The 14707-nt window shown below is 36.7% G+C and overlaps 1 protein-coding gene across 1 annotated transcript in view; it reads right to left on the bottom strand.

The window, feature by feature from the left end:
• Nucleotides 1-14707, bottom strand: part of MDGA1 (MAM domain containing glycosylphosphatidylinositol anchor 1) — an 802309-nt gene that overhangs the window by 307259 nt on the left and 480343 nt on the right. The window contains exon 6 of the mRNA XM_053712693.1: nucleotides 5079-5348. Within this exon, the coding sequence (XP_053568668.1) occupies nucleotides 5079-5348 (270 nt within the window). The remainder of the gene's footprint in view (nucleotides 1-5078; nucleotides 5349-14707) is intronic.

Genomic DNA, 14707 nt, shown 5'->3' with positions numbered 1-14707 from the left:
ACAAGTAGTGACGTAGATTTTAGCTTCACAAACAAGTAGTGATGTAGATTTTAGCTTCACAAACAAGTAGTGACGTAGATTTTAGCGTCATAAACAAGTAGTGATGTAGATTTTAGCGTCACAAACAAGTAGTGACGTAGATTTTAGCGTCATAAACAAGTAGTGATGTAGATTTTAGCGTCACAAACAAGTAGTGATGTAGATTTTAGCTTCACAAACAAGTAGTGATGTAGATTTTAGCGTCACAAACAAGTAGTGATGTGAGATTTTAGCGTCACAAACAAGTAGTGATGTGAGATTTTAGCGTCACAAACAGGTAGTGATGTAGATTTTAGCGTCACAAACAAGAAGTGATGTAGATTTTAGCTTCACAAACAAGTAGTGATGTAGATTTTAGCTTCACAAACAAGTAGTGACGTAGATTTTAGCGTCATAAACAAGTAGTGATGTAGATTTTAGCGTCACAAACAAGTAGTGATGTAGATTTTAGCTTCACAAACAAGTAGTGATGTAGATTTTAGCTTCACAAACAAGCAGTGATGTAGATTTTAGCGTCACAAACAAGTAGTGATGTGAGATTTTAGCGTCACAAACAAGTAGTGATGTGAGATTTTAGCGTCACAAACAGGTAGTGATGTAGATTTTAGCTTCACAAACAAGTAGTGATGTAGATTTTAGCGTCACAAACAAGTAGTGATGTGAGATTTTAGCGTCACAAACAAGTAGTGATGTGAGATTTTAGCTTCACAAACAAGTAGTGATGTAGATTTTAGCATCACAAACAAGTAGTGATGTAGATTTTAGTTTCACAAACAAGTTGTGATGTAAGATTTTAGCGGCACAAACAAGTAGTGATGTAGATTTTAGTTTCACAAACAAGTAGTGATGTAGATTTTAGTTTCACAAACAAGTAGTGATGTAGATTTTAGCTTCACAAACAAGTAGTGATGTAGATTTTAGCTTCACAAACAAGTAGTGATGTAGATTTTAGCGTCACAAACAAGTAGTGATGTAGATTTTAGCTTCACAAACAAGTAGTGATGTAGATTTTAGCTTCACAAACAAGTAGTGATGTAGATTTTAGCTTCACAAACAAGTAGTGATGTAGATTTTAGCGTCACAAACAAGTAGTGATGTAGATTTTAGCGTCACAAACAAGTAGTGATGTAGATTTTAGCGTCACAAACAAGTAGTGATGTAGATTTTAGCTTCACAAACAAGTAGTGATGTAGATTTTAGCGTCACAAACAAGTAGTGATGTAGATTTTAGCGTCACAAACAAGTAGTGATGTGAGATTTTAGCGTCACAAACAAGTATTGATGTGAGATTTTAGCTTCACAAACAAGTAGTGATGTAGATTTTAGCTTCACAAACAAGTAGTGATGTAGATTTTAGCTTCACAAACAAGTAGTGATGTAGATTTTAGCTTCATAAACAAGTAGTGATGTAGATTTTAGCTTCACAAGCAAGTAGTGATGTAGATTTTAGATTCACAAACAAGTAGTGATGTGAGATTTTAGCGTCACAAACAAGTAGTGATGTCGATTTTATCTTCACAAACAGGTAGTGTTGTGAGATTTTAGCTTCACAAACAAGTAGTGATGTAGATTTTAGCTTCACAAACAGGTAGTGTTGTGAGATTTTAGCTTCACAAACAAGTAGTGATGTAGATTTTAGCATCACAAACAAGTAGTGATGTGAGATTTTAGCTTCACAAACAAGTAGTGATGTAGATTTTAGCTTAACAAACAAGTAGTGATGTGAGATCTTAGCTTCACAAACAAGTAGTGATGTGAGATTTTAGCTTCACAAACAAGTAGTGATGTAGATTTTAGCTTCACAAACAAGTAGTGATGTGAGATTTTAGCGTCATAAACAGGTAGTGATGTGAGATTTTAGCTTCACAAACAAGTAGTGATGTGAGATTTTAGCGTCACAAACAAGTAGTGATGTGAGATTTTAGTGTCACAAACAAGTAGTGATGTGAGATCTTAGCTTCACAAACAAGTAGTGATGTAGATTTTAGCTTCACAAACAAGTAGTGATGTGAGATTTTAGCGTCATAAACAGGTAGTGATGTGAGATTTTAGCTTCACAAACAAGTAGTGATGTGAGATTTTAGTGTCACAAACAAGTAGTGATGTGAGATCTTAGCTTCACAAACAAGTAGTGATGTGAGATTTTAGCGTCACAAACAAGTAGTGATGTGAGATTTTAGCGTCACAAACAAGTAGGGATGTGAGATTTTAGTGTCACAAACAAGTAGTGATGTGAGATCTTAGCTTCACAAACAAGTAGTGATGTGAGATCTTAGCTTCACAAACAAGTAGTGATGTGAGATTTTAGCATCACAAACAGGTAGTGATGTGAGATTTTAGCGTCACAAACAAGTAGTGATGTGAGATTTTAGCTTCACAAACAAGTAGTGATGTGAGATTTTAGCGTCACAAACAAGTAGTGATGTGAGATTTTAGCATCACAAACAGGTAGTGATGTTAGATTTTAGCTTCACAATCAGGTAGTGATGTAGATTTTAGCTTCACAAACAAGTAGTTATGTGCCATTTTAGCGTCACAAACCAGTAGTGATGTAAACGTTAGCTTTGCAAACAAGTTCTATTGAATCTTGACCATAAATGTCTGTTCTTTAACAGTCCTGAAGTTAGCTTATAAGAAAATGTATTTGTTTTTAATATCCCAGTCTGTATATAAATACAGTATGTCAACAGATCATGCCCCAAACATGCCCCTTAGCACAGGTAACCTTCTCCCAAACAGAACCAAACAAGTCAGCCCTGCAATGTCAACATGAACTCAACTCAACTGCTGTAAAATCTTCCCTTTGTGATAAAGCTCTGTGCCTCCTGTCTGCTTATGGTTTATTAGTCTTACACAATGCAATATTTATGCTGCTGCAGTGCCCATGCTTCTGTAAACGTTTGCTCTGCCTTATAAATAATTTCCACCATTATTCACAATGCACAGAACATCTCTCCTGCCTAATCTTGTTCATGAGTCCTCTGATTCACCCTGTCACTGTTACAAGTTGTTTTTAAACTAAGAATTCTTCTATCTTGTTCTTAAATCATCATATCTAGGTTCATATTAAGTACAATTCTGGCTACAGTTACGCCCATTGTACTCCCTTATATACAACATAGATAATCACTACTATACTATGTAATGTAGCAGATAAATAAATAAGCTTTTTACCATGTTACAAATTTACAACCAGTGACTGAAAATAAGAGATGTTGCTTAACCCTTTCTCTGCCAGAGAGAGCAACAATGCACTGAAATCAGCTTTGGCAGCCAATGGATTAAAACCATATACAACCTCCATAATCTGTTTAATACCAACTACAAGCTGATCAAGGATTTAGCACCTTCTCAAAAAGAGGATTTGCTGCTATACTACCCTTGTTTCCAAATTGATCTGAAATATACAGTAAATAGAAAAATCACAGGACTCTGCAGAATATATACAGCAAGGTTTGTGTTTCAATCAATCTAAAGTGTTTCACCACAGTATTATTATTAATATTATTACTATTATTATTATAATCATCATCAGTTATGTTTAGATATTTCCCACCTAAGGATAGATTCTATTTTTATTTGAAAATATTATTAAATATGTATATAAAACCTTCATTTTCTAGTTCAACATGATAAAAATTTGATGTGAAGAGAGTGAAATTTGCAAATTCTCATCTTACACAAACTGATTTTATCTCAGGACTGATACCCAGAATGCATTGTGATGCTTTACTGTCAAATGTGTCACTGTTTCTTTGTCACTAATTTAAAAGGACATTTAATTGAAAAAAAGTTCTGTAATGCACATGGCAGAGCACTATTTAAACATCAACAATATTTTTGGCATGAAAATCGGGTTAAATTGAGACAGTTTATTTAGTTTTTTAAGATAACAGGAAATGTATGTTTGTTTACAACTGAACCCCAGGGCCTGTGTGCATATTGGCCGATAAGCAGAACCCACACTACTTTATTGTTGGACAGTAACATGTCTCGGAAGCATAAAAAGTGATGTTTTTTTTAAGCACATCCATTTTACAAAATAACAAAAACATATGGTAAGTGTTAAAATTCCTTCTTATTTATATGCACAAAAGAAATAAAAACCTTATTCAGAGCAGGTCTACTATCTTCTTGTCATCATGCTGTTCTCTCATTCACTTCACAAATACAAGTGCTGGGTGCATCTACTCAACGAGCATGCAATTTGGCCTTTCCTCAACAAAAACTCTAACACATTATTAATACATTTGTTTATTTTGTTATGTATTTACTACTGAAACTTACTCTTATGTGGCTATCACAAATTCCGCTTCTCCCCCTCTGGTCTATCATGAATGCTTCAGCTAGACGCATCCACCTAAGTCCTCGATCCATATCTCTGCTAGTCCCTACACATATGACCTTCAATATAGCTCAGTATACTGACTGTAACCTTCACCACTCTCAGCAACCTCAACTATATCTCCTCATATTTCCAAATACTCCCAGAACCTTTCTGCTTCTTTTCTCTCTCCCCTCCAAGACTTCTCACAATCTGCTTCTACTGTCTGGAACTCTATAGTTCTCCAATCTTGTATAGTTTCAGGCACTCTCTGAAATTCCTTATCTCACCGCTGCAACTACAATCAAAAATGACCAAACCTTGTCCCGACCTTGCATCCAACCTCTAGATTGTAATTATTAATTTGCTTTGTTTAGTATGATTTGTGTATCTGTATTCTTTTAACAGGTAACATTGGTGTTGTATATCAATATGTTTGTACCCAGAGCTTTGCACTTTACAAAGAGAAGAATATAATAATAATAATAATAATAACATTATAGAATTTAACATGACTGTAGTTAGGGTTAACTAGTCCAGACGTAAGACTATATTAACTACTTAATTCTATTAAGGAGAAGTTCTCACTTGAGTGTATAGAGAACATGGGAATTTAAATATTAAAAATAAAAAAGTAATTATTCATATCCACTAATTAGAGAGAGGTCCCAAATGCACTTGACACTCATGCTCACTGGCCTGATCAAGGACGTACATCTCACAAGGAGGTTGACAGTCTTCTTTGCTGGGTTCCCTACATTGTTGATCGCTGTGCAGTTATAGTAGCCAGAGTCTTCTGGGCGAATCCTCCAGATAGTGAGGTTTCCTCCTTTGCTGATGCTGTTTTGTGGCATGGGGTTGGGTGAGTGTGACCAGACCACCTGAGGTAGAGGATCACCCCCAGTTAAAGAACATTGTATAGTGACATTATCTCCAGGGTTAACCACCAAAGTCTCATTAACAGACATCTTCAGAGCTGGAGGGGCTGCAAGAGAGCACAATGCAGATGAGTGAATTGTATAGAAAACAATATTTATTTACAGTAACTGTTGTTCAAAACATCATATAGTGAAACAATGTAATGTAAACACCAAGACAAATCATCTCAGACTGTATAATGTAAAAAGGTTTTGGTAAATTTGATTAATGTTTCATTCTCAACCTCTGCTGATCTTGGCATATTTTTAAACTCAACTAATATAGAGATAAATTGTCAGGAAGGCTAAAGATGGGATTGAGTAAATGAGAAAATAAATATAAAAACAAGTAGATGGGAGAGAGATTGGACAGAGTTAGAAGGATCAACAGATTCCGAGAAAAATAAAGAGAGAGAGCAAGAAAGATGGATATACTGATAAAGGGTAATAGTGTTCAAGTATAAGAAACAGACTAGATGTCGAGTGATGACTACAAATATTTTGGGGTAAGCACCATCAACAGAGGATAAAGAGAATATTTATGGCAGCTTAGGATAAAGCTTTGTAATATTTTAGACTGTGGATCCAGCTTCCATTTGTACATTGAAGGAGAAGTTTAGACTATGGGGCATATGTATTAATGTGTGGGCGGACATTATACGAAGTAGCGTATCATGTCCGCCGCACATCGATAAATGCTGACAGCGTACACTGTTGGCATTTATCATTGCACCAGCAGTTCTGGATCAATGCCGCCCCCTGCAGATTTGCGGCCAATCAGCCTCAGAGCAGGCGGACAAGTTATGGAGCAGCGGTCTTTAGACCGCTGCTTCATAACTTCTGTTTCCGGTGAGAGTGAGACTGAAGCCTCACCAGAAACAAGGGGCCTCAAGCCCCATACCGAGCTTGATAAATATGCCCCTATGGGTTTTGTTCTTCTACAATCAAGTGAAAGACAATACAAATTTAAAGGGACATGAAACCCAACATTTTCTTTTGTGAGTCAGAGCATGCAATTTTATTCCAATATACTTCTAATATTAAATGTACTTATTCCTCTTGGTATGGTTTGGTGAAGACGCAGAAATGCACTACTGGGAGTTAGCTGAGCACATTGGGTGGGCCAAGGACAAGATTTTGAGGCCGAATTATCAAATGTCTGCCGGACCTGATCCGACAGTGCGGATCAGGTCCGACAGTCATCGCTGAATGCGGAGAGCAATACGCTCACCGTATTCAGCATTGCACCAGCAGCTCACAAGAGTTGCTGGTGCAACGCCACCCCCTGCAGATTCGCAGCCAATCAGCCACCAGCAGGGCGTGTCAATCAACCCAATCGTACTCGATCGGGTTGTATTGTGGCGATTCATGTCCGCCTCATCAGAGCAGGCGGACAGGGTTATAGAGCAGCGGTCTTTAGACCGCTGCTTCATAACTGCTGTTTCTGGCGAGCCTGCAGTTTCGCCAAAAACACGGGGCCTCAAGCTCCATTCAGAGCTTGATAGATAGGCTCCTTTGTCTTCACAGTCCCTTTAACAATCTTAGGAATCTTTAGGTGTGTTTCAGAAAGTTATTTTAATATGTGTGAAATACGAAACTCACCTTTCAACTAAATGCATTTTTATTATAAAGGGGCAGTAAATGTTAAAAATATGTTCAGTGTTCCCTTTTTTTAAAACTAAAAGATTTAACTTACTTTTTTTTTTTATATAAATATTGTTGATGATGTAGCCAATCAGATGCTGTACCACGCGCCCAATAGACATACAGGACTGTGCTGCCTGATGCAGCCTGGGATAAGTAGTCTTTTTTAGTTAGCTAACGAGCAGGAGGTCTTTCAGTGTTGCATTAAAGATGCCTTTTATTGTTCCCATAATGTTTTGTGTATAAAAAGGGAGAAACTTCTCTCATAAGGTCACATGATTCTGTTTTTATTTGGATGTGCAAAACTTTTCACATTTTATGGCAGATATTTAACTTGCCCATTACCAGAGGAAGGTGAATAAACTTATTTAAAAGGGTTAATTCATCACAGTCACAGCGTTTTATGTAACTTCACCAAGACCGGAGGTAAGATAACGAGGGTTTTATAATAATAAAAGCATTATATTCCCATTAATATGTTACCACAAGATAGATTTCACTCAGTTGTATTTGCCTGTCATGGCTGATTTATTGTTCTTTATGAGAATTGTAAGTAAACTGACAACTGGCGACTACAAACAGAAACATCTTTAAAAACAAATAAATAAATAAATGAAGGTGTCTGAAATATCTTCCTTTTTTTAGAAAATTAAATCCTACAATTATATATTTAATTTTAAATAAAACAATTTAATTGCTGTTATACAAATATTTGCAGTGTTTATTTTCTCGTTATTTATTTATTTTTTAAAAGGTAACAAATCACAATTCTTTCAAGGCGTTTTCTATTCATTTAACCATATTGAATTTGATTCCACTATTAGAATAAGCGGTAATTCACGAGTTATGCGCGCTATAGGGAAATTAAACCCTATAGCGCAGCCATTACAAGTTTTAAAACAGTCGGCTTGTGCGTGCGATATGGCTGTGTTGAGCGTTGAGCTCCATACCGCACACAATACAAGCACTGTTTTGACGTGCTCGTGCATGCTTTCCCCATAGACATCAATGGGGAGAGCGGGTCAGAAAAAAAGTCTAACACCTGTGATCGCGGAAAGAAAATACACCTTTGAGTATACAGTGAGATATATATATATATATATATAAATATATATATACAGGGCTTAAAATTTCCACTCGTCCACTAGCCATGGGCGAGTAGAATTTGCACTAGCCCACTGGCAATGGGCGAGTAGTAAAAGATAGTGAGTGAATGTTAAATCAACATCTATACACTGCCAAATATACAACAAATGTATATATTTTAAATAATTATTAAAATGACTTAATTTGTAATAATAAATATTACAAATTAATAAACAATAAGGTGTTTCACAATGGCTAAACATATGCAAAGAGGTGTTTGGGTAGTGGATGCGGTGTGGGCAGGTGATGGGGGGAACATTGGCGAGTAACATTTTGAGCCCTGTATATATATATATATAAAGAGAGAGAGAGAGAGAGAGAGAGAGAGAGAGAGAGAGAGAGAGAGAGAGATAGGTGGGGGGGGATGAGATATGTTCTCTTTAAGCTCAGCCCACTTGATTAGGTTGTGATTTCAATTGCAGAAACAGCTTAAATACATACAAAAATAAACCTAAAAGAGCAATTCCCTATAACTGTTAAACTCTGCAGTTTGGGTAACAAGTAATTGTAAGCATATTAAGGGTAAAGCAATTGTATAGTACACTGCCCCTTTTAAAATCACCTCTTCCTTAAAGGGACACTGAACCCAATTTTTTTTCTTTTTTGATTCAGATAGAGCATGCAATTTTAAGCAACTTTCTAATTTACTCCTATTATCAATTTTTCTTCGTTCTCTTGCTATCTTTATTTGAAAAAGAAGGCCTCTAAGCTTTTTTTTGGGGGGGTTCAGTACTCTGGAAAGCACTTTTTTATTGGTGGGTGAATGTATCCACCAATCAGCAAGGACCAAAAATGGGCAGGCATCTAAACTTACATTCTTGCATTTCAAATAAAGATACCAAGAGAATAAAGAAAAAATGATAATAGGAGTAAATTAGAAAGTTGCTTAAAATGTCATGCTCTATCTGAATCACGAAAGAAAAAATTTGGGTTCAGTGTCCCTTTAAGAAAATGTGCATTTTTATGTGAATGTATATAGCTAATAAAGTATAGCAGTTTCGTGCCCATTTCACATTTGTATAAAATCGCATTCCTTATTGCTTTTTGGCACAGTATTGGTTCACAGTATGCTTAATATTTTCAAATATAAGTTTTTACTTTTTAATTAAAATTGTACAATTAATTTCTGTATCTCCGACACTTCTGTCCACATTTTCTGCACAATTAGTGATAAAACTTCAGAATAATTTACTTAGCTGATAACTCCAAGTTTTGGTAATAATTGTCAGTAGTTGTGTTGGTCCTGGGAAACCAATTATAGTTATGATTTTAATCTATAATTAATTAAAGACCAGGTTTTCCTTTTAAGTCATTTAAAAATAAAAATGTACAAACACTGTCAATGCAAAAACAATTGTGAAAGCAAAACTGCAGCAATTATGTGTTTCAGGAATATTAATGAGCACAACTGATTGCTGGGGTTGCTGAAATAAACAAAGCACAAAGTTTGAAAATGAAATTGTAAAACGCGCACAGCACTACGCACAAATTCAGCTATGTAATTATTTATATACAGATTTTTTTCCCAAATGACTGGAAATGCTTTAAATTACAAGTATGGGGTTTAGAGCAGAAAAAAAAAGCTAAAAGTTTAAGCCGCAACAACAAGTTTTAAAAACAAGAGACTTTATTTGTTCTTTAAAAACAATATTTCACAAGGGGGGTTAATCCAACATTAAACTTACGCGTTTCGTACTCTTACGAGCACTTAGTCATAGATTTTTTATGTATACACACACCTTACTTTTAAAGGTTGAACAACCAATCAAATTACAGGAAGTTTAAGAGACATGTGTTAACCCTTAATTAAAACAAAAGTAGGAACAGAGCTATATTGTTGCCGTAGGCCACATTAAAATAACAAAGGTCCTATGATCTTAACAGTCATGGAGATTTTTTACACAAACAAAACGGTTTGTAGAAGCACAATGTAGCGAAGAATACAAATCGTAACACTTTAAGTACCTGATACAAAATACAAATTAAAACTAGAGCATGATAAAGTATACATTTATATGTGAATGGATGGATAAACTTAATGACCATCTATCTTCCCAGGCAAGCAGTTGTTGAATGACGTAAGGAGAATAATTCATGTACATGTCCGCAATTCTGAAATACAAACATTCAAATTATTGGTTGCGTAAAAAAACATAGATTATTATGAGAAATGAACCCACACATTAGATAATAATTTCTCATGAAAATATATATTTAATCTATGAAATAACTGATATCCCATTCCAGGTTCATGCCATTGGGCTTTCTGGTGTTTAATTTATAAATCCAGAATGTATCTTTTTTTTTCTAAAATTGTATTTTTATTGCCTCCTCTGGGTGGTACAATTGTTCTGTCAATTATGCTGACAATGATATTGGGAACATTTGAAAAATGTGTGTAATTGAAATGTTTGTCCCTCATGTGTTCACCTATCCTAGTGCGTACAGTACGAGTGATTACAGTAAGAGTGATTTTTACGCAACCATTAATTTAAATAATTGTATTTTAGAATTGCGGACATGTACATGAGTCTAAGGATATATGGAGCTTGATGCCCCGTGTTTCCGGCAAACCTTCAGGCTCGCCGGAAACAGAAGTTATGAAGCTGCGGTCTAAAGCTCTGAGGCGGCGGACAGAAATCAACCCTATCAAATATGTTTGGGTTGATTGACACCCCTGCTAGAAGCCGATTGGCTGCGAATCTGCAGGGGGCAGCATTGCACCAGCAGTTCACCAGAACTGCTGGTGCAATGATGAATGCCGACATCGTATGCTGTCAGCATTTATTGTTTTGCAGCGGACATGATCCGCAATATCGGATGATGTCCACTTGCACCATATTAAATAGGCCCCATGATCTAATCCTAAAAGGTTCTTTAAGTACATAAATAGCAAAAAATCTAAGAAGGACAATATAGGTACATTAAATGCGGGGAGGGTAGCATGATAAATAATGACAGGGAGAAGGCTGAGGTACTAAACCAGTTTTTTTCTTCAGTATACACAAGAGAGGAACCATTGGATGATACTTTGGAACAAAATAGAACATGCCAGTCCATACCATTAACTGGGTTATGTTTAGAGGATATCAGGAAAAAACTGCATAATATTAAGGTAAATAAAACTCCAGGCCGAGATGTAATACACCCAAGGGTGTTAAGGGAACTTAGCACTGTTATAGACAAACCTCTACTCTTAATTTTTCAAGACTCATTATCCTCAGGCATGGTACCCCAGGATTGGCGTAAAGCTGATGTGGTGCCACTCTTTAAAAAGGGAAGCAGGGATGATCCAGGAAGCTATAGACCAGTTAGTCTGACATCAATAGTGAGGAAGATATTTGAAGGGATTATAAAGGATTATATTGATGAGCATATTTGTGTAAACAAGATTATGCGTTCTAATCAGCATGGTTTTATGAGAAATAGATTGTGTCAAACTAATCTAATTTTATTCTATGAGGAAGTAAGTAAAAATATAGATAAAGGGGAATCAGTTGATGTGATATACTTAGATTTTGTAAAGGCGTTTGATACAGTGCCACATGAGAGATAAATGCACAAAATTAAGAGACTGGGAATAGCTGAAAATGTTAGCTCATGGATAAATAACTGGATAAAAGATAGGGAGCAACGAGTAGTAGTAAATGGATCATACTCAGAAGGTAATCAGTGTAGTCCCCCAGGGATCAGTACTGGGCCCTATTCTTTTTAATATTTTTATAAATGACTTGAAGTAAGGATTAAATAGTGACATCTCTATTTTTGCAGATGATACAAAGTTGTGTAAGGTCATTAGGTCAGAGCAGGATGAACTTTCATTACAAAGGGATCTGCAAAAATTAGAAGTATGGGCAAGTAAATGGAAAATGAGATTTAATACGGGAAATGCAAGGTTCTACATTTTGGAAGTAAAAATAAGCAGGTAACATATTTTTTAAATGGGATAAGACTTAGCCAAACAGAGGAGGAAAGGGATTTGGTAGTAGTAATAGATAACAAGCTAAAGATGGGTGCACAATGCAGGGCAGTGGCTACAAAGGCTAATAAGGGGATTGGAGAATTTAAGCTATGAGGAGAGGCTAGCCAAACAGGATCTGTTTTCTTTAGAAAAAAGGCGCTTGAGAGGTGACATGATTACTTTATATAAATATATTCAAGGCACATATACAGAGATGGCAGAAGCTCTGTTTATTCCAAGAAAATTGTTTGTGACAAGAGGTCACAATTTAAGGTTGGAGGAAAGGAAATTTAATCTCCTGCAACGGAAATGTTTTTTCACTGTAAGAGCAATACAATTGTAGAACTCATTACCAAAGGAGGTAGTGAATGCCAAAAACCTAGATACATAAAAAAAAAAAATTGGATACATTTCTGTCTAGAAACAAAATTCATGGATATGATTGCTTGTATTAAATGGGTCACCTTTTAGTGGGAATATTTAAGTATAACTGGAACTTTTTGTAAGTATTTTAGATTTGTATAGGTTGAACTCGATGGACTTCAGTCTTTCTTCAACCTCATCTAGTTTGTTATGTTACTATGTTATGTTAATATGTTATGTTACTATGTTATGTTACTATTAAGTTATGTTATTCAACAACCACTTGCCTGGGAAGATAGATGGTCATTATGTTTATTCATCTATTCATATATAAATGTATACTTTATCATGCTCCAGTTATTGTCAAGCCGCTCTAGCCGTTGCTAGGGGTGCGGCGTCTCCTTCCCTGCTCGTTGTCAGGGCCTGTGTTGGCTCTGGATGCTCCTCTGTCTATGCCGGTCCGGATTCCTGTGGCGCGAATCCTGCATCTATGTAAGTTGCACAGAAACGATTTATCACTGCCCAAGTATAGGTGTTACTTTGTGTGCTCCTGGGTGTGATAGATTGTTACTGCTATCTGCCTTATTATTGCTGGATTGATATACTGATGCTGAACTCTGCTTGTCTGACCACTCTGCCTGTTAACGCCTAAATTGCTGGATTGATATACTGCTGCTGAACTCTGCTTGTCTGACCACTCTGCCTGTTAGAACCTAAATTGCTGGATTGATATACTGCTGCTGAACTCTGCTTGTCTGACTACTCTGCCTGTTAACGCCTAAATTGCTGGATTGATATACTGCTGCTGAACTCTGCTTGTCTGACTACTCTGCCTGTTAACGCCTAAATTGCTGGATTGATATACTGCTGCTGAACTCTGCTTGTCTGACTACTCTGCCTGTTAACGCCTAAATTGCTGGATTGATATACTGCTGCTGAACTCTGCGTGCCTGACTACTCTGCCTGTTAACCCCTAAATTGCTGGATTGACATACTGCTGCTGAACTCTGCTTGTCTGACTATTCTGCCCGTTAACCTTATATTGCTGGATTTATATACTTCAGCTGAACTCTGCTTGTCTGACTTCTCTGCTTGATTAACCCCTATTATTCTGGATTGCCTCTCTGTTGCCAAACCCTGCCTGCCTGACCAGGGTTTGGCAGGTTTACCCTTGGACTGCTTTATCGTTGCCAATCCCTGCCTGCCTCACCATTCTAGTGGTTTACCCTTGGACTGATTTACTGTTGCCCATCCCTGCCTGCTTAACCATTATAGTGGTTTACCTTTGGACTGCTTCACGGTTGCCGCTGAAGACTATCCTGCCTCTGGTGAGTGCTGCTTACCTCATCTTGCGAACTTTCTCTGTCTGGGATATTCCCTATCATTCCAGCTCGACGCCGGGATAAGAAGACTACTGGCCGAGTTCGGCCTGATAGAGGGGTATCCCACGAGCATAACAGTTATAATTTGTATTTTGTATCAGGTACTTAAAATGTTACGATTTGTATTCTTCGATAAATTGTGCTTTTCCAAACCGTTTTGTTTGTGTAAAAAATCTCCTTGACTGTTAAGATCATAGGACCTTTGTTATTTAAATGTGGTCTACGGCAGCAATATAGCTCTGTTCCTACTTTTGTTTTAATTAAGGGTTAACACGTGTCTCTTAAACTTCCTGTAATTTGATTGGTTGTTCAACCTTTAAAAGTAAGGTGTGTGTATACGTACAATATCTATGACTAAGTGCTCGTAAGAGTACGAAACGCGTAAGATTAATGTTGGATTACCCCCCCTTGCGAATTATTATTTTTAAGGAACAAATAAACGTCTAGATTATGAGTTGTGCATTAGGCTGAAAAAGCAGCGTTAACAGGTCCTAACAGGTCTTTTCACTACCGCAGCTATTACGAGTCTTGCAGGTTTAGGGGCACCACACACTTCTTTGGCCTTACCGCAAAACGACTTACGTAAACTTCCTAAAGTCTTTTTTCTATGGGACTTCCATAGCGCCGGTATTATGAGTTTGTCCTGGGAGGCCAAAAAGTGAGCGGTACACCCTCTACCTCCAAGATCCCTAACGCATTTTAAAGTCAGTAGTTAAGAGTTTTATGGTACAACGCCGTAACATAAAACTCATAACTATAGTGCTAAAAAGTACACTAACACCCATAAGCTACCTATTAACCCTTAAACCGAGGCTCTCCCGCATCGCAAACACTAAAATAAATTTTCTAATCCCTAATCTTCCGTTCTGGACATCGCCGCCATTAGAATAAACATATTAACCCCTAAACCACCGCACTCCCGCCTCGCAAA

Source organism: Bombina bombina, chromosome 4, assembly GCF_027579735.1.
Source record: "Bombina bombina isolate aBomBom1 chromosome 4, aBomBom1.pri, whole genome shotgun sequence".
In the NCBI taxonomy this organism is placed as follows: domain Eukaryota; kingdom Metazoa; phylum Chordata; class Amphibia; order Anura; family Bombinatoridae; genus Bombina; species Bombina bombina.
This window is presented reverse-complemented; position numbering and strand designations above follow the sequence as displayed.